At 55.6% G+C, this 20556-nt stretch overlaps 1 protein-coding gene across 1 annotated transcript in view; it reads right to left on the bottom strand.

The window, feature by feature from the left end:
• Positions 1-16688: 16688 nt before the first annotated feature.
• The window catches only part of LOC137454263 (hydrocephalus-inducing protein homolog), a 60708-nt gene continuing 56840 nt past the window's right edge, over positions 16689-20556 (bottom strand). The window contains exons 61-64 of the mRNA XM_068164275.1: positions 20204-20467; positions 19445-19587; positions 18428-18646; positions 16689-16913 (exon numbers count right to left, since the gene is read on the bottom strand). Of these exons, the coding sequence (XP_068020376.1) occupies positions 16743-16913; positions 18428-18646; positions 19445-19587; positions 20204-20467 (797 nt within the window). The 3' untranslated portion in view covers positions 16689-16742. The remainder of the gene's footprint in view (positions 16914-18427; positions 18647-19444; positions 19588-20203; positions 20468-20556) is intronic.

Raw genomic sequence — 20556 nt, 5'->3', positions numbered from 1 at the left:
GAGCTTCCAAGGGCATCTTGTCCAACCTCCTGCAGGCAGCAGAGACACTGCCAACTAGAGCAAGCTGCACAGGGACACAGCAAGTCTGATCTTGAAAGTCACCAGGGGTGAGACCTAAACCACCTCCCTGGGCAGCCTGTTCCAGGGTCTCCCCACATTCACTGTGCAGAACTTCCTCCTGATGTCCAACCTAACTCTGCCCTGCTCCAGTTTCAAACCATTGCTCCTCAGCCTATCCCTACAGCCCCTTCTGAACAGTCCTTCCCCAGCCTGCCTGTAGGTCCTGCCTGTAGAGTGGTGGTGAATGGTGCCACAGCCAGCTGGCAGCCAGTCAGTAGTGGAGTCCCGCAGGGATCAGTGCTGGGCCCTGTGCTCTTTAACATCTTCACTGATGATCTGGATGAGGGCATTGAGTCAGGCATCAGTAAATTTGCAGATGACACCAAGCTGGGGGCAGGAGTTGATCTGCTGGAGGGCAGAGAGGCTCTACAGAGGGACCTCAACAGGCTGGACAGATAGGCAGGAGATTGAACACATCCAAGTGCCAGGTTCTACACATTGGCCACAGCAACCCCAGGCAGTGCTACAGGCTGGGGTCAGAGTGGCTGAGAGCAGCCAGGCAGAGAGGGACCTGGGGGTGCTGGTTGATGGTAGGCTGAACATGAGCCTGCAGTGTGCCCAGGCAGCCAAGAGCGCCAATGGCATCCTGGCCTGCATCAGGAAGAGTGTGGCCAGCAGGAGCAGGGAGGTCATTCTGCCCCTGTACACTGCACTGCTTAGGCCACACCTGGAGTCCTGTGTCCAGTTCTGGGCTCCTCAGGTTAGGAAGGAGGTTGAGTTGCTGGAAGGTGTCCAGAGAAGGGCAAGAAAGCTGGGGAGGGGTCTGGAGCACAGCCCTGTGAGGAGAGGCTGAGGGAGCTGGGGTTGCTTAGCCTGGAGAAGAAGAGACTCAAGGATGACCTTCTTGCTCTCTACAACTACCTGAAGGGAGGTTGTAGACAGGCAGAGGTTGGTCTCTTCTCCCAGGCAGCCAGCAGCAGAACAAGAGGACACAGTCTCAGGCTGCACCAGGGGAGGTTAGGCTGGAGGTTAGGAAGAAGTTCTACACAGAGAGAGTGATTGCCCATTGGAATGGGCTGCCCAGGGAGGTGGTGGAGTCACCATCACTGGAGGTGTTCAGGAGGAGACTTGATAGGGTGCTTGGTTGCATGGGTTAGTTGGTTGGGTGGTGTTAGATGATAGGTTGGACATGATGATCTTGAAGGTCTCTTCCAACCTGGTCTGGTCTGGTCTGGTCTGGTCTGGTCTGGTCTGGTCTGGTCTATTCTATTCTATTCTATTCTATTCTATTCTATTCTATTCTATTCTATTCTATTCTATTCTATATCAGGTCCATGCCTCTCTTGTGTGAGGGGCACCAGAGCTGGGCACAGCGCTGCAGGTGAGGCCTCAGCAGAGCAGAGTAAACTGGGAATAATCCAATAACTCTGTGAACCTGTGCATGAGGATTTCAGACTCCAGCACCACTGCCCATTAGACATCTTTTAAACCCCCAAAATAATTCAGAACTAAAGAATGAAGTGGAAAGGAAAAGAACCATCAAATACTCCACGTTTTTCCTCTCCATTGCCCCTTTATTACTGCTGTTGTGCAGCTTGATGTTCCTTTAGTGTCCACTTTCAGGCCCATTCTCCTCGGTTTTAAAATGCTGATTTACCTGGAGCAGGAAGAAAGATCAAAGCAGGAAGCTCACATTTTTTCCTGTAGGCCAGATGATGCCTCTCAGATGACTTGTCACATAAAGCAGCTTTGTTCCTTTCTGAAGCCAGTGCAGCAGCCCACAGGCACAACCAGAACAGGCTCCCATTCTTGCTGAGCCTGTAACCTAAACCTTCCTCGGCAGCTAGGGCTCCTCACTGCATGAAAGAGTCACCAGAGAAAGGCTGACCCTCCTCACCAGCCGAGGGCAAAAGGAGCTCTGACCCAAAGGCAAGCATTTGGAGCTGCAGGATAACATTTCCACCTTGAGCCACTGGGTTTTAGATGAAGCAGTTGTGATCTGCTCTGTATTCACACAAATATGAGTCACTGAAGGGCAAACTGCTCAGCCACATGAAATCCCCAGGGCTCCCTGCTGCCCCTTGCTGCTTTTCAATCCCTTCTCCACTCCACCAGCTCCAGTAAAGGAGGAGTTGGGGTTGTTCGGTCTGGAGAGGAGAAGGCTCCCAGGAGAGCTTCTGGTGGCCTTCCAGGATCTGCAGGGGGCTCCAGGAAAGCTGGGGAGGGACTTCTGAGGGTGTCAGGGATGGATAGTACTGGGGGGGATGGAGCAAAACTAGAAGTGGGGACATTGAGATTGGATGTGAGGAAGAAGTTGTTGGCCATGAGGGTGGTGAGAGCCTGGCACAGGTTGCCCAGGGAGGTGGTGGAAGCCTCCTGCCTGGAGGTGTTTGCAGCCAGGCTGGAGGTGGCTGTGAGCAACCTGCTGTAGTGTGAGGTGTCCCTGCCCATGGCAGGGGGCTTGAAACTGGCTGAGCCTTGAGGTCCCTTCCAGCCCTGACAGTTCTGTGATTCTATGATTCTAATTATCCCTTCTCCAAGCATGTGGCACACCAGAACAGGTCACCAGGGACTGATTTTTGTGTTAGGGTTGTATTTGCTCCCAGGCAGCCCCTGCCAACCTCACCATGAAGTGTTTAACCCCAGGAGAGCTTCACTCAGCACAGGCAGGCAGAGAGCAGCCAGAGCTCGGAGCCAGCAGCAGGGATGCAGCTGCAGGCAGGGAGGAGGATCATCTGCTGTCTAGGAAGAGAAGAAAAAGCACCAAAGTCTCCATCTGAAGGATATAGTCATGCAGGAGAGGCTTGCCACTGCTGCAGGTAACTGAATAAACCCAGCCCCTCCACACTGCTAAAGCCAGCAGCAGAAAGACACCAAGCAGCTGCACGGGGAAAGGGCCAAGCAGCTTGCAAAGCAAATCCATTTGCCTGTTTCACTGCCACAAGCCCTAAAAGCAGACACTCCCCAGCTGCATACCCAGACTGCTGCTTTGCTCTCAAATACTCAACACAACAACCAAGCCAAAACCAAACCAAACAAAACCAAACCACAAATAAAAACCCCAAACACTAAAAGCCAAACCAAAGCCCTCACAATCAATCCCCAAGCTGGGCTTTACCGGTCTGCTTAGGAAAGAAATCCCTCAAAGGAAGAAATCCCCCCACAGATTTCCATTGGAGTGGGCAAGGGTGGTCTTAAAATAATTCTTCCTTAATATCTGAGCACATTTGAATTGCTGGGGAGGCTTTTTCATCAGCTCACCACCACTGATGCCTAACTCAGTCGTTTGGGGCTGGGGCTGGCTGATCTTTAAGCTCCCTTCCAACCCACATCACTGAAGGTAGGAATCTAGGAAAACTGGAGGCTCACCACTGCTGATTTCCTAACTCATTCATTTGGGGCTGGGACTGGCTGATCTTTAAGCTCCCTTCCAATCCACATCACTGAATGTAGGAATCTAGGAAAACTGGAGGCTCACCACTGCTGATTTCCTAACTCATTCATTTGGGGTTGGGACTGGCTGATCTTTAAGCTCCCTTCCAACCCAAACCATTCCATGAACCAAGGAAATGTGGAGGCTTTTTCATTAGCTCACTGCTATTGATTCCTAACTCATTTATTTGGGGTTGGGACTGGCTGATCTTTAAGCTCCTTTCCAACCCAAACCATTCCATGAATCTAGGGAATGTGGAGGCTTTTTCATCAGCTCACCACTGCTGATTCCAAATTCATTTATTTGGAGTTGGGACTGGCTGATCTTTAAGCTCCTTTCCAACCCAAACCATTCTGTGAATCTAGGGAAACTGGAGCCTTTTTCATCAGCTCACCACTGCTGATTCCAAACTGACTCATTTTAACCATCCCACTCCCCACACACACACTAGGAAAGAGCCACAAGTGGACACTGACTACAAGGCATTCAACTTTGCTGCAGCAAAGCACACCTGGAGTTAATTGGATTTAAATACCTGCTAACTGTGAGCATCTAGCCCATAATAATAACAGTAATAATAACAATAGTAGTAATAATAATAGTAGTAATAGTAGTAATAATAGTAGCAAATATCATAGTATCATAGTATCACAGTATCATAGAATCAGTCAGGGTTGGAAGGGACCACAAGGATCATCTAGTTCCAACCCCCCTGCCATGGGCAGGGACACCCCACACTACATCAGGCTGCCCAGAGCCTCAGCCAGCCTGAGCTTAAACACCTCCAGGGACAGGGCCCCAACCACCTCCCTGCACAACCCATTCCAGGGCTTCGCCACTCTCATGGGGAAGAACTTCCTCCTCACCTCCAGCCTCAATCTCCCCACCTCCAGCTTCATTCCATTCCCCCTAGTCCTATCACTGCCTGAGATCCTGAGCAGTCCCTCCCCAGCCTTCCTGTAGCCCCCTTCAGATACTGGAAGGCCACAATGAGGTCACCTGGGAGCCTTCTCTTCTGCAGACTGAACAGCCCCAACTCCTTCAGTCTGTCCTCACAGAAGAGGTGCTCCAGCCCTCTTCTCATCCTCCTGGCCCTGCTCTGGACACCTTCCAGCACCTCCAGATCCCTCTTGTCATAGGGGCTCCAGAACTGGAGGCAGGACTGCAGGTGGGGTCTCCCCAGAGCTGAGCAGAGGGGGAGGATCACCTCCCTTGCCCTGCTGGCCACACTTCTCCTGCTGCAGCCCAGGCTCTGGTTGGCTTTCTGGGCTGCAAGTGCACACTGAGAGCTCCTGTTGAGCTTCTCCTCCCCCAGCACCTCCAAGTCTCTCTCCTCAGGGCTGCTTTCCAGCCAGTCCCTGCCCAGCCTGGATTTGTGCCCGGGATTGCCTCCACCCAGCTGCAGGACCCTGCCCTTGGTCTTGTTGAACCTCCTGAGGTTGGCTTGTGCCCACCTCTCCAGCCTGTCCAGGTCCCTCTGGATGGCATCCAGACTAGTAGTAATAATAATAGCAGTAATCATAACAGCAGTAAACTTAATAGTAGTTATAATAGTAATAGTAGCAGTAATAATAGTAGTAGTAATAATAGAAGTAGTAATAATAGTAGTTATAATAATAGTGGTAGTAGTAATAGTAATAGTAGTAGTGTGAGAGTAGTAGTAGAAATAATTGCAGTAGTAGTAATACTAATAGTAATGATCATAGCAGTAGTATGATAATAGCAGCACTAGTAATAATAATAGTAATAACAGTAGTAGTAATAATAATAGTAATAATAATAATGGAAATGATGATGATGATGATGATGATGATGTCGTCACACACTTGGTCTTCTGCTTGGTGCCCCTAAAACTGCAGCATTTAGCTGTGCCAGCCCACAGCAGGGGCTGAAGCCCAAGGTCCCAGCTCTAACAGGGAGATGATTGCATTAATCACTCCCAGCTCCTAATTAGGGGCAAGCACTCCACTGCCCCTGGCACAGCTACTCATGCCTTACTAACAGGAGCTACTCCTGAGGCCAGTTTTCTTGCCACCCCAGGGCTTCATCCTGATCATCTCACCTGGAGTGTCCCAGCCCGGTGCGCGGTCCTGCTCCCAGGATCACCTCCCCTCGACGGCCCTTTGAAGAAGACGAGTCTCATGTTTGGAGAGAGTGGCTTTTATTCAGGGAACTGCTGCCCCTGTGGCCAATGAGAGAGTGAGAGAGAGAGGGGAGAAGGGGGGACTGGCAAAGTCACCTGAAAGGAGCAAGGTGACACTGAAACCTGAGGAAAGCAAAAGGCTTCCCCCAGGCTCAGACGCTGCTCTTCACAGGGGACTGCTCTGGGTTCTTCCACTGCCATTAGCTTTGGAGGCTTTGCTCTCTACAACTACCTGAAGGGTGGCTATGGCCAGGAGGGGGTTGGTCTCTTCCCCCAGGCACCCAGCACCAGAACAAGAGGACACAGTCTCAAGCTGTGCCAGGGGAGGTTTAGGCTGGAGGTGAGGAGAAAGTTCTTCCCAGACAGAGAGATTGGCCACTGGGATGTGCTGCCCAGGGAGGTGGTGGAGTCCCCATCCCTGGAGGTGTTCAAGAGGGGATTGGATGTGGCACTTGGAGCCATGGTTTAGTTGTCAGGAGGTGCTGGGTGACAGGTTGGACTTGGTGATCTCTGAGGTCTCTTCCAACCTTACTGATTCTGTGATTCTCTAAGAGTAGTCCCCTCTCAGCTTCCAGCATCACATTTTGGTTCCATCAGACACAGTAGGAAGTTGTCCTTTTGCTTCTGCAGGGTCCAAGTGTCCCTCTCAGTGTTTAGCATGGAGTTTGGCATCATGGTGCCCCCCCTGCAGTAGGGATTTGGAAGGGGTTAAAGTGAAATTAGACAAAGGGCTGCATGGAAACACACCCAAGGGGAACCATGGATTGATGGGATCCTGGGGTCTGCATGGAAACACACCCAGGGGGAAGCATGGATTGATGGGATCCTGGGGTCTGCATGGAAACACACCCAGGGGGAGCCATGGATTGATGGGATCCTGGGGTCTGCATGGAAACACACCCAGGGGGAGCCATGGATTGATGGGATCCTGGGGTCTGCATGGAAACACACCCAGGGGGAAGCATGGATTGATGGGATCCTGGGGTCTGCATGGAAACACACCCAGGGGGAAGCATGGATTGATGGGATCCTGGGGTCTGCATGGAAACACACCCAGGGGGAAGCATGGATTGATGGGATCCTGGGGTCTGCATGGAAACACACCCAGGGGGAAGCATGGATTGATGGGATCCTGGGGTCTGCATGGAAACACACCCAGGGGGAAGCATGGATTGATGGGATCCTGGGGTCTGCATGGAAACACACCCAGGGGGAAGCATGGATTGATGGGATCCTGGGGTCTGCATGGAAACACACCCAGGGGGAAGCATGGATTGATGGGATCCTGGGGTCTGCATGGAAACACACCCAGGGGGAAGCATGGATTGATGGGATCCTGGGGTCTGCATGGAAACACACCCAGGGGAAGCATGGATTGATGGGATCCTGGGGTCTGCATGGAAACACACCCAGGGGGAACCATGGATTGATGGGATCCTGGGGTCTGCATGGAACCATGGATTGATGGGATCCTGGGGTCTGCATGGAAACACACCCAGGGGGAGCCATGGGTTCACAGAATGGTTTAGGTTGAAAGGAATGTTGAAGCTCATCCACTTCCACCCCCCTGCCATGGGTAGGGACACTTCCCACCAGCCCAGGTTGGTCAAGGCCTCATCCAACCTGGCCTGGAACACCTCCAGGGAGGACATAGCCACAGCCTCCCTGGGCAACCTGTGCCAGAGTCTCCCCACCCTCACTGGAAAGAATTTCTTCCTCCTCTCCAGTCTCATCTCCCCTCTTCCAGATTCAATTCATTCCCTTTCATCCTGTCACTACAAGCTCGTGTCAAAAGTCCCTCCCCCCAGCTCTCCTGTAGCCCCCTTCAGGTACTGGAAAGCTGCTCTGAGGCCTCTCCACAGCCTTCTCTTCTCCAGGCTGAGCATCCCCAAATCTGGTTTGTCCTAGATAAAGGCAGAGATGGAGAAGAAAAGGCCAGGAGTGTGCTGCACAGCAGGGAACCAGAACAAAACTCCTTTGGGAAAAGGGATAAATCCACCCCAGGAGAGTTGCTACAAGGTTGTTCCTGCAGGAACTGATAACCCCTCAGGATTTGATAAGCTAATTGATTTTCCTTGCTCTTTCCCAACAATCCCAGCACTCATTTCCTCCCCTGGTGACATTAAAATGTGGCCAGCACTTTACTCTTAGCTTTCCCAGCCTGGTTCAGGGTGCAGCAGGGAAGGCAGGAATGTGGGGCTGCCTTTCACTGCCTTGTCCTGGTGAAACATGAGCAGGGAAAGCCTTGGATTCAAGCACTACAGGCTGGGGTCAGAGTGGCTGAGAGCAGCCAGGCAGAGAGGGACCTGGGGGTGCTGGTGGACAGCAGCTGAACAGGAGACAGCAGTGTGCCCAGGGGGCCAAGAAGGCCAAGGGCATCCTGGCCTGCATCAGGAAGAGTGTGGCCAGCAGGAGCAGGGAAGTCATTCTGCCCCTGTACACTGCACTGCTGAGGCCACACCTTGAGTCCTGTGTCCAGTTCTGGTCCCCTCAGGTTAGGAAGGAGGTTGACTTGCTGGAAGGTGTCCAGAGAAGGGCAATGAGGCTGGGGAGGGGTCTGGAGCACAGCCCTGTGAGGAGAGGCTGAGGGAGCTGGGGTTGCTTAGCCTGGAGAGGAGGAGGCTCAGGGTTGACCTTCTTGCTCTCTGCACCTCCCTGAAGGGAGGTTGTAGCCAGGTGGGGGTTGGTCTCTTCTCCCAGGCAGCCAGCAGCAGAACAAGAGGACACAGTCTGAAGCTGTGCCAGGGGAGGATTAGGCTGGATGTTAGGAAGAAATTCTTCCCAGACAGAGAGATTGGCCATTGGAAGGTGCTGCCCAGGGAGGTGGTGGAGTCCCCATCCCTGGAGGTGTTCAAGAAGAGCCTGGATGAGGCCCTTGGTGCCATGGTTGAGTTGATTGGATGGTGCTGGGTGATAGGTTGGACTTGATAATCTTGAAGGTCTTTTCCAACCTGGTTGATTCTGTATTCTGTATTCTTTTACCTTTCAAGAATAAATGAAGTTGATTAAGGAAAGCTGATTGCTGAACCTCCCAGGCTGGATTGATCCCCCAGCTCTCCAGGCTGTTCAGAGGAAAGCAGACAGGAGGTTTGCAGGGAGGTTTGCAGTGAGATGCTCCAACTCATAGACTCACAGAATGGTTTGGGTTTGAAGGCACCTTGAAGCTCATCCAGTTCCAACCCTCCCACCAGCCCAGCTTGCTCAAGGCCTCATCCAGCCTGGCCTTCAACACCTCCAGGGAGGAGGCAGCCACAGCCTCCCTGGGCAACCTGTGCCAGTGTCTCATCACTCTCACTGGAAAGAATTTCTTCCTCATTTCCAGTCTCAATCTCCCCTCTTTCAGCTTCAATTGGTTCCCTTTCATCCTATCACTACAAGCCATTGTCAGAGATCTCTGCCCAGCTCTCCTGTAGTCCCCTTCAGGTCCTGGAAGGCTGCTCTTAGCTCTCCCTGGAGCCTCCATGATGAACAGCCCAACTCTCCCAGCCTGTCCCCACAGGGGAGGTTCTCCAGCCCTCTGATCATCTCTGTGGCTTCCTTTGCAACTGCTCCAGCAGCTCCAGGTCCTTCTTGTGCTGGGGTCCCCAGAGCTGGAGGCAGTGCTGCAGGTGGGGGCTGAGCAGAGCAGAGGGACAGAATCCCTTCCCTGTGCTGCTGCTCTCCCTGCTCTGGCTGCAGCTCAGCACACAGCCTCCCTGGGCAACCTGTGCCAGAGTCTCCCCACCCTCACAGGAAAGAATTTCTCCCTCATCTCCAGTCTCAATCTCCCCTCTTCCAGCTTCAATTCCTTCCCTTTCATCCTGTCACTACAAGCCCTTGTCAAAAGTCCTCCCCCAGCTCTCCTGCAGTCCAGTTCAGGCACAGGAAGGCTGCTCTAAGGTCTCCTAGGGCTTTCTCTTCTCCAGGCTGAAAAGCCCCCAACTCCACGTAGGACATGGGCCTGTCACAGCTCCTGCAGGGGAACCTGCAGCAGAACTCCCTGCTGCTCACTCAGACCACAAACAGAACTGGAAGTGGCCTCAACTTGCTGCAGGGGAGGTTTATGCTGGCCATTAAAAGGAGCTGCTTCAGTGAAAGGCTTCTTAGGCACTGGCACAGGCTGCCCAGGGTGGTAGTCGAGTCCCCATCCCTGGAGGGGTTTCAAAGACACAGAGATGTGGTGCTGAGGCACACTGGGGACTATATTGTTTCTTAACCACACTGAAGGAAAACAGCAGCACAGCACCAGGGGGGGAAAGGTTTTCTGTGACATCCTTGAGAGCAACACACAAAGGGAAAACAGGGTGGGAAAGGGGAGCCAGGTAATGTGAGGACTTTCTTAGCTTGGGCTCTCTCCAATTGCCAGCTGAGCACAATGGATGTTTCTCAGTCAGGAGCAGAGGCAGGTCCTGACCAAGCAGATTCCTGCCCCAGAGCAGGGCTTGCATTGGGGCCACATTCTGCCCACTGCTGCAGTGGTACTGGGCACGGGGGGAGTGCATTATTTTGCAGGGCCAGCTTACACTCCTGAAGGGCTTCAAACATCAGCAGCAGTGCAGAAGTTCAACCCCAGCAGCCACAACAGCTGGTTCCAGAGGCTGGCTCCAGGGGCTGTTCAGTCTGGAGAGGAGAAGGCTCCCAGGAGACCTTCTGGTGGCCTTCCAGGATCTGCAGGGGGCTCCAAGCAAGCTGGGGAGGGACTTTTGAGGGTGTCAGGGAGTGGTAGGACTGGGGGGGATGGAGCAGAACTAGAAGTGGGGAGATTGAGGTTGGATGTGAGGAAGAAGTTGTTGCCCATGAGGGTGGTGAGAGCCTGGCACAGGTTGCCCAGGGAGGTGGTGGAAGCCTCCTGCCTGGAGGTGTTTGCAGCCAGGCTGGCTGTGGCTGTGAGCAACCTGCTGCAGTATGAGGTGTCCCTGCCCATGGCAGGGGCTTGGAACTGGCTGAGCCTTGAGGTCCCTTCCAACCCTATCAATATAGAATAGAATAGAATAGAATAGAATAGAATAGAATAGAATAGAATAGAATAGAATAGAATAGAATAGAATAGAATAGAATAGAATAGAATAGAATAGAAGGTTGGAAGAGACCTTTGAGATCACCAAGTCCAACCTATCACCCAACACCATCTGATGAACTAAACCATGGCACCAAGCACCCCATCAAGTCTCTTCCTAAACACCTCCAGGGATGGTGACTCCACCACCTCCCTGGGCAGCACATTCCCATGGCCAATCTCTCTTTCTATGAAGAATTTCTTCCTAACATCCAGCCTAAACCTCCCCTGGCACAGCTTGAGACTGTGTTCTCTGTGATTCTGTGACTCTATAACCACAGGAGGAGGTGTTAGTGGCAGGGACACCTACAGAGCTGGGCTCAATAGCATGGAATAGGTGTCAGGAAGTTGCTTTAGCCCTTAAATAACAACCTGGATGCTGACTGATAGGAAATGGTAGATCTGGGATCCTCCCAGCCAGTACAAAGTGCAGTAAATCTCTGTGTGGTTGCAGCTGTGCTGCTATCCTGCAGGGCTGGGGAACTGAGAGCAACAGCTGGTGAGGGTCTGTGGGCTGCAGGGGCACAGAGGGAAGCAGTTCCCTTCTGATCTTACTTCCCCTTGGACAGCTGAATCTTAACAGGACTAACTGCAAGGACACCAAATGTGCAGGGAGATTGTTGCAGTGCTCTGCATCCAATGGAAATCTTCTCTGTATTTCTTCATTTCTTCGGGTCTCTTAAGCCCCTGGGTGAGCAGGATTTGCTTTTTCTGGTCAAATGATAGGTTGCATCTTTGCACCACTGATCTGCTCTGAGCTGGCCCAGCAGCAGCTCTGCTCAGGCTGGGAGTGCCCAGCTCAGGCTCTGCTCACTCAGGCACTTGCTGAAGCTCAGGGCAGCTTGGCACAGCCAGGGGCTGCTGCTAGCAGGGAGAAGCTGAGGGGCAGAGCTCCTGCCAAGGCCTGGGGGGCACAGAGCCTCTGCCTCAGGCTTGCTGCTCTGCACACCAAGGGCACTGCCACAGCTCTGCCCCACCTTGGGGGGCAGGAAGGCAGAAGGGGCAGCTGTGGGCAGGAGCAGACAGCAGAGGGGAGCCTCAAGTGCCCCCCAGGGGATTGCAGCCCATGGGTGGCATCTTCAGCAGCAAGCTGAGGGCTGCCCAGGCTCAAGCTTCTTCTTCCCTGGCTGCTGTCCCAGCAGGACTCTCTCCCTTCTGCCTTCCATCCCCAGCCCTGTCTTCCTCACTCCAGCTCCAGAATCCAGCTCCTGAATCCGCTTCCCATCTGCTGCTGAGCCCAGGCTGGGACTTGCCCAGGGCCTGCCCCCAGCATCAGTGGTGCCAGTGGTGCCATCCTTGCCCTCAGGGCTTGGCTTCCATCTTGCTTTGTGTCTCTGTGTCTCTATCCCATGGCATTGTTCTTCTTCCCATCCCAGCTGGGTTAGTTTCTTCCCCAGCCCATCAGCCTCTCTCCCTCCTTACCTTTCTCTTCCCTTAGGAAAGGCAGAGGGGTTCATGGAGAGCCTCTGGCACTCCTCTGGTGCCCAGCCCTGCCCTGCCCCTCAGTTTGGGATCACTAACCCCACAGCAGCCTATTCACCAAAGGGCAGGTGACACTTTCTAGGACCCTCTGAGCCAATGCTGTGGATTAAGCCAAATGTTATCAGTTTCCATCTAATAACTTCACAGAGGACCTCTGTGGCTCCATCCTCCTGGCACCTTCCCTTCTGAAAGACAAAACTTAATTCAAACCAGGACCTTGTGGCTGGGCACCTCCTTTGTCAGAGGCAGCTGTAGCAGCAAGAAGCACTTCAGACACCAGAACTGCCAACCCTTGCAGCTTTGCATGAGACTCAGTGGATTTAGAACTCCTTAAGCTTCATCCCCTGAACCCTTCTGATTGCAGAAAGTTGCAGATATCATTTAAAAGATGTCATAAAAAAAGGAAGTCAGTTCTGAGCCTTGTGTTCAAAAGCCTCAGTTCTAGGAGGTAAAGGACAATAGTCCCAAATGTAATTAAATCACAGAATCAATAAGGTTGGAAAAGACCTCAGAGATCACCAAGTCCAACCTGTCACCCAACACCTCCTGACAACTAAACCATGGCTCCAAGTGCCACATCCAATCCCCTCTTGAACACCTCCAGGGATGGGGACTCCACCACCTCCCTGGGCAGCACATCCCAGTGCCCAATTCCTCTTTCTGGCAAGAACTTTCTCCTCATCTTCAGCCTAACCTCCCCTGGCACAGCTTGAGACTGTGTCCTCTTGTTCTGGTGCTGGATGCCTGGGTCAGACTTTGCCCTTGCAAGGATTAATGCTGTGTGTACCAACTGCATCAATGAAACCAGGAGGATCCTGGCATCACAGAGTGGTAGTGGTTGGAAGGGACCACCAGAGATCATCCACTCCAAGCTCCTTGCCAGAGCAGGGGCACCCAGGGCAGGTCACTCACAAATACATCCAGGTGAGGCTTGAAAGTCTCCAGAGCAAACTTCTCAACCTCTCTGGGCAGCCTGCTCCAGCACCCTCACACCAAAGAAGTTTCTCTTCATGTTGAGGTGGAAGATCAACCTCCAGCCTGCCAATCTCCAGCCTGCCAGCCTCCAGCCTGACAGCCTCCAGCCTGCCATCCTCCAGCCTGCCAACCTCCAGCCTGACAGCCACCAGCCTGACTTCTGCAGCAGGTCTGCTGTGTGTCTGCACACACACACACACACACATGCAAGGCCACCTTGGGAACCTCTGTGCCTGCCCATGACCGCCTCTGGGCCCTACAGAAGACCTCAGAGGTAGGCTCAGGACATGCTGACCCTGCCTAGGGTCAGGGGATGCAGCAACCTTGCGGCCCTGCTGCCCTACAGGGTGGCTCCCTCCTAGTGGAATGCTGCTTAGGGAGCTGCAGAAGCCCCCCAGGCCACAGCAGCAGGACACAGTGACAGACTCAACCCTTCCCTACTCCTCAGCTCCACTTCAGAGATCTGGATTAGTGTAGGAATTCAGCAGAGGCTGTGCTGAAGCTGCACCTGCCCAAGAGATGGCAATGTCTCACTGTCAGACACAGCCTCTGCAAGGCAGAGAGCTTTGCATGAGGGAAAGCTTTTGTCTAAAGCTTATTAACCCATCCTGAACGCTGCAGGCAGGCTCTGTTTCCATCCTGTGCAATCCACTCAGCTGAAACTACCCAAGTCAAGAAGCATCTCCTGAGATAAAAGGCTGAGAGAGCCCCACAGCAGCAAATTTCCTGCAGCAGTTTTGTCCTGCTCCCCTGGGCCACAATGTCACACAACCACAGAGCTGTTTGGGTTGGAAAAGGCCTCTAAGCTCACCCAGTCCAGTCAGCAACCCAACCCCACCATGGCCACCAAACCCTGTCCCCAAGTGCCATGGCCACACAGCTTCCTTGAACACCTCCAGGGCTGGGGACTCCACCACCACCCTGGGCAGCCTGTGCCAGTCCCTGACCACTCTTGCAGCAAAGACATTGTTCCTCATCCCCAACCTAAGCCTCCCCTGGCACAGTTCCAGGCCATTTCCTCTTGTCTTATCACCTGATAGCAGAGAGAAGAAACCAACCTCCCCCCGGCTCCAGCCTCCTTTCCTGCAGACACACAGTGACACGGAGTCTTTGCAGGTCATCTTACAGCAGGGAGTGCTGCAGCACCCTCTGCACATCAGGAAGTGGAAAACTCAACTTCCCTTTCACCCAACTTCCTCTTTGCTCTGGCAAATATCTGCTTGGCAGGTTCCAGCATGGATCACAGTGGTGTGCAGAGACCTGGGCAGGCTGAGAGCTGGGCACAGAGGAACCTAAGGAGGGTCAAGAAGGATGAGAGCAGAGTCCTGCAGCTGGGCAGGAAGAATCAACTGCAGCAGCACAGGCTGGGAGGGGATCTGCTGGAGAGCAGCCCCAAGGAGAAGGAGCTGGGAGTGCTGGTGGGCAGCAAGCTCTGCATGGGACAGCAATGTGCCCTGGGGGCCAAGAAGGCCAAGGGGGTCCTGGGCTGCATCCAGAGGAGTGTGGCCAGCACAGCCAGGGAGGTTCTCCTCCCCCTCTGCTCTGCCCTGCTGAGACCTCACCTGCAATATTGCATCCAGCTCTGGGCTGCCCAGCTCAGGAGGGACAGGGATCTGCTGGAGAGAGTCTGAGGGAGGGCTCCAAGGATGCTGAAGGGACTGCAGCACTGCCTGGGGAGGAGAGGCTGAGAGCCCTGGGGGTGGTTAGTCTGCAGAGGAGAAGGCTGAGAGGGATCTGATCAATGTCTATCAATAGCCGAGGGCTGGGGGTCAGGAAGGAAGGGACAGGGACAGGCTCTGCTCAGTTGTGCCCTGGGATAGGACAAGGGGCAGTGGATGGAAACTGCAGCACAGGAGGTTCCACCTCAACATGAGGAGGAACTTCTTCCCTGTGAAGGTCCCAGAGGCCTGGAGCAGGCTGCCCAGAGAGGTTGTGGAGTCTCCTTCTCTGGAGCCTTCCCAGCCCTGTCTGGATGTGTTCCTGTGTGACCTGTGCTGGATTCTCTGCTCCTGCTCTGGCAGGGGGCTTGGACTGGCAGATCTCCAGAGGTCCCTTCCAACCCCTAGCATCCTGTGAGCTGTGATCCTCTGCCCCTCACCCAGCAGCAGAGGCAGGGAATGTATCTCCCAGAGAAAGCGAATACAAGATAATCCCCAGCATCACTTTGAATTATAAAAGAGTGCAGACATTAGAGCTCCTGACTAGGGCAGGAGCAGAGTAACTTCCTTCCTTTCCATCTCTCACTGCAGGCCTTGAAAGGGGAGAAAGAGCCAAAGGTGCTGCAGTGGGAAGGATTTCTCTGTGCAAGGTGACAGAGCCTGGGCTGCACCCAAAGGCAGTGCCAAGCCCTGCCACATGCAGCCCTGCTGAGGAAATCATAGAATCATACAATCAGTGAGGCTGGAAAATACCTTTGAGATCAAGTCCAACCTGTCACCCAACACCTCCTGACAACTAAACCATGGCTCCAAGTGCCACATCCAATCCCCTCTTGAACACCTCCAGGGATGGGGACTCCACCGCCTCCCTGGGCAGCACATCCCAGAGGCAAATCACTCTCTCTGGGAAGAACTTTCTCCTCACCTCCAGCCTAAACCTCCCCTGGCACAGCTTGAGACTGTGTCCTCTTGTTCTGGTGCTGGCTGCCTGGCAGAAGAGACCAACCCCCACCTGGCTCCAACCTCCCTTCAGGGAGTTGCAGAGAGCAAGAAGGTCTCCCCTGAGCCTCCTCCTCTCCAGGCTAAGCAACCCCAGCTCCCTCAGCCTCTCCTCACAGGGCTGTGCTCAAGGCCTCCCCCCAGCCTTGTTGTCCTTCTCTGGACACCTTCAAGTCTCTCAATGTCCTTCTTAACCTGAGGAGCCCAGAACTGGACACAGGACTCAAGGTGTGGCCTCAGCAGTGCTGAGCACAGGGCACAATGACCTCCCTGCTCCTGCTGGCCACACTCTTCCTGATGCAGGCCAGGATGCTCTTGGCCTTCTTGGCCACCTGGGCACACTGCTGGCTCATGTTCAGGCAGCTGTCAACCAGCACCCCCAGGTCCCTCTCTGTTTGGCAGCTCTCAGCCACTCTGACCCCAGCCTGTAGCTCTGCCTGGGGTTGCTGTGGCCAAAGTGCAGCCCCTGGCACTTGGACTTGTTGAATGCCATCCTGTTGGCCTCTGCCCATCTGTCCAGCCTGGCAAGGTCCCTCTGCAGAGCCCTTCTGCCCTCTCACTGACCAACATCTGCTCCCAGCTTGGTGTCAGCTGCAAATGTGCTGATGCCTGACTCAATGCCCTCCTCCAGATCATCAATGAAGATGTTAAAGAGGATGGGGCCCAGCACTGATCCCTGGGGGGCACCACTGGTGCCTGGCTGCCAGCTGGCTGTGGCACCATTCACCACCACTCTCTCTCCCTTCAGCTTTGAGTTTGCTACCAGGAGGGCAGTCACTCTAGAGGGAATCCTTCCTCTCTCTACAGTGTTCACATCGTTAGTGTTACCAAGGTGTTGGGGAAGGGATTCCCCACCGGATCCCCGAGCCCAAACAAATGAGAAAGAAGTTTATTAACCTTTGGGGCAGGGAAATTATGATGAATAAAATGAATGAATTCCTTCTATCATCCTGCCTCTCAACCCTGAGGAGCCTTATCTTTTGAATTGAGTTCAGAGGAAGGCTTCCCCAGCTCCTCTGGGGGCAGCTGGAGCTCAGCGCCGGTGACAACAGCGCTGAGGAGAAGCTGCACCTCGCGCCTGCTGCCCTCCAGCACAGTGTGAGCTGGCTCTGCCTCTGGCTCCAGCACCTGCCAAGAGAAGAGGGAAGAGTCACTGAGCAGAGCCCAGAGAGCCAGGCTGAGCAGGGAGCCTCCAGCAGCAGCCACACCCAGGGGCCACCAAGGCCATCCCCAGGCCTCAGCCCCCAGAGAGGGCAGCAGGAGAGCCTACTGCTGGAGGCTGGGGGTCACCTGCTGGCCAAAGCCACCAGCGCTGCAAACACAGCCCTGGGGACTGCCCCTGGCTGCCAGGGCCTGACCTTGCTTTTCCTGGCCCCTAGAAACCCAGCAGCCTCTCCTGCAGGAGTCAGTTTCCCTCCTGCAGCTCTGGGGCTGGAGCAGCCCAAGAAGGAGCAGCTCCAGCAGCTCCTTTTCCTTCCTGTCCTAGCAGCAAGGATTTCCCAGAGAGAAGTCTCCTGTGGGGCATCAGCCACGCTGCTGGGGGCTGGGAAAGGGCACTGGGGGCTGGGAACCAACTCCTTTGGGAAGTCTCTGAGTGCTGTCCCTCTGCTGGGCAAGAAGCTTTGGGGCCCAGGTCTGACAATGGCTCAGCAGCTGGGGCAGAGGCAGCAGCCAAGAGCAGTGTGTTGGACAAGCAGGAAAGGCAGAGCAGGAGCTGCTGCTGAGATCCCCCCAGCAGAGAGCCCACAGCCAACAGCAGAGGAGGGTTGGGTTGGGAAAGACCTGGATGCCTGTGGAGGCCAAGCATCAGCCCTGTTCTCCAGAGGCCTGGCCAGCTCTGCTGCCCTGCTTGGTGCAGACAAGGCTCAGAGCTCAGCCCCAAAGGGCCAGGGAGCTGCTCAGCACACACAGCAGAGTGCTGCTGCTGCTGCTCTGCACCCCAAAGCATGCAGCAGGGGCTTGAACTCCTTGGGAGTGCAAAGGCACTGAAGCAGAGAGAGAGATCTGCCCTCCAGGGAATGGAGATCTGCTCAGTGCTGACCAACAGCTCAAGTGGAGGGCAGGGGGTGGGAGGCAAGGGGCTGGGGCCAGACCCTGCTCAGTGGTGCCCAGGGACAGCCAAGGGGCAATGGGCACAAACTGGCACCCAGGAGGAGAAGAGGCTTTGGTGTGAGGGTGCTGGAGGCCTGGAGCAGGCTGCCCAGAGGGGTTGTGCAATCTCCTTCTCTGCACAGCTCCCCACCCCCCCTGGCCCCTGTGCTGCTGGGCAAGCTGCTGGGGGTGCCCTGCTTGAGCAGGGGCTTGGACTGGCTGAGCTCCAGAGGGCCCTTCCAAGCTGCAGCAGGCTGGGCAAATGTGTTCAAAACTGTGAGCTCCCACCCAACACAGGCTGCAACACTTCAGCTCTTGGCTTAGGCTTTGCCTGTGGCCAAAGCCTCTCTTGTCAGAGACTTCCCCACCTTGGCTGAGCCCTCAGAGCCCCCAGCAGCCTCCTCCCCTCTCACACACTCTGCTGCTTCCCCTCAGGGATGGAGTCAGTGCCAGGAGGAAGAGCAGCTCTTGGCCAGCAGAGAGGGAGATCTGCTGCCAGCAGCAGCTCCTCTTGGGGCAGCTCAGGGAGCTTTGGCTGCTGTGCTTCTCACCTTCTTCTTGAGAGGCCAGCTGGCACCTGGGGCCCTGGTGGTATCCACCCACTTGAGGGTGCCCAGGCGGTCGTCCCAGTCAGGGACCTCCTCTGGGGGCAGCTGGAAGCAGATCCTGGACAGGAGACACCTCACAGGGTGCCTCTGGAAGGTGACCTCCACTGCTGACTGCAAGGTGACTGTAACATCTTTGGCACAGCCAGCATGCAGGTGCCCCACCTAGGGAGAAGCAGAGAGCCAAGACCAACCTGGGATCACTGCCAAGGCCAGGCAGGCTGTGGGTGCCCTGCTGGAGCAGGGGCTTGGACTGATGATGCCCAGAGGTCCCTTCCAACCCCAGCATGCTGGGACTGTGTGAAACTGCATCTGACTGAGTATTCATCTGGGCTTTGCTGGAGAGGAACAGCACCACAGGATGCCACCTCCCACAGCATGGAGCCTCTTCTGGCCCCAGCAAACCAGGGAGGGCATCTCCTGGGTGGCACTGAAAGGAGCTCTCACTGCTCCCTGGTGGCTCCCCAGTAGCTCCTGGGAAGCTGCCAGGCAGGGGGTGAGCAGCAGGGGGGCAGAGACAGCCAGGCAGGGGGTGGACAGCAGGGGGGCAGAGACAGCCAGGCAGGGGGTGGGCAGCAGGGGGGCAGAGACAGCCAGGCAGGGGGTGGGCAGCAGGGGGGCAGAGACAGCCAGGCAGGGACTGAGCAGCAGGGGGGCAGAGACAGCCAGGCAGGGGGTGAGCAGCAGGGGGGCAGAGACAGCCAGGCAGGGGGTGGGCAGCAGGGGGACAGAGACAGCCGGGCAGGGGGTGGGCAGCAGGGGGGCAGAGACAGCCAGGCAGGGGGTGAGCAGCAGGGGGACAGAGACAGCCAGGCAGGGGGTGGGCAGCAGGGGGGCAGAGACAGCCAGGCAGGGGGTGAGCAGCAAGGGGGCAGAGACAGCCAGGCAGGGGGTGGGCAGCAGGGGGGCAGAGAAAGCCGGGCAGGGGGTGGGCAGCAGGGGGGCAGAGACAGCCAGGCTCACCTGGGGGCAGAAGTGGAAGGGGGCCTCAGGCAGCCACTGGAAGCGCAGGGCCTGCTCCCTGCTGCGGTTGGTGAGGCTGAAGGTCACGGAGCAGGGGGTGCCCAGGGCACAGGCCCCAAACTGGATGTGGTGCCCTGTGGCAGCTGTTGGCAAGGAGAGAGAAAGGTCTCAGTGTGCAGGCAGACCCAGCTGCCCCCTTACACCACAGCCACTCAGGGCTCTGCCTTCTCCAAGCCTTCCTTCCTCTGGCACCTGCAGCCCAGGACGTGGCTGGGCCTGGGCTGTGAGCTCAGGGGGCAGCTCCTGGGCAGACTTTCACCCTCTGCATCCCCAAGGCCTTCTCTGCAGGGCTGCTCTGGGCCCAGCATGGAGCCCTGAGGGACACCCCTCGTCCCCAGTCTCCATCTGGACATTGCTGATCACTGCCCTCTGGCTGTGAGCAATTCCTTAGCCAGCAGCAGTCCACCCCCAGAGGACACAGAGGATCAGCTGTGCTCTGCACAGCACCCCGGGGGCTGGCAGGCCTCCTTGCAGAGGTCCTCAGCCCAAAGCTGCTCTCTGGGAGCCCTCCCTGCTGGCCTGCAAGCTCCTGCCTGGGCAGGCCAGCTTCCCTGGGGCTGCCAAGCAAGGCTGCTCTGCAGGCTCCAGCAGGGGACAGCAGCTGGCTGCTAAATCTGGGCCAGCCCTGCGCCGGCACAGCCTGAGCCCAGCCCTGGAGATTCCTGTGCCCTGCTCCGGCCTGGCAGCCTCTCCTCTTACCCTCCAGGCTGTCCTCCTCCAGGCTGCTCTCAGGGAGGTTCTCCTCCTCCCTGTCTGCCACCAGCCCCTGGATGTTGTCCAGGCTGAAGTCCTCCTGGCAGCCTGCCCCCAGCAGCCTGATGGTGCTGGCCCCAGCAGGGTTGTCCAGCACTGCCAGCTGCAGCTTCCCTTCCAGGCGTTGGGGCAGGCTGGCTCTGAAGAGCACCTCCAGTTCTGCTGCCTGCCCACACTGCAGGAGCAGGGAAGCAGTGTGGAGCTTCCTCTCTGCACAGAGATGGACAGCAGGGACAGGTGAGGCACTGCAAACATTGCCATGCTGCACAAGAGGAAGCCCAGCTTCAAGCCCAGCTGCC

This window comes from Melanerpes formicivorus, unplaced genomic scaffold (assembly GCF_026170545.1).
Source record: "Melanerpes formicivorus ecotype bairdi unplaced genomic scaffold, bMelFor1.0.p_v2 SCAF_78, whole genome shotgun sequence".
In the NCBI taxonomy this organism is placed as follows: domain Eukaryota; kingdom Metazoa; phylum Chordata; class Aves; order Piciformes; family Picidae; genus Melanerpes; species Melanerpes formicivorus.
This window is presented reverse-complemented; position numbering and strand designations above follow the sequence as displayed.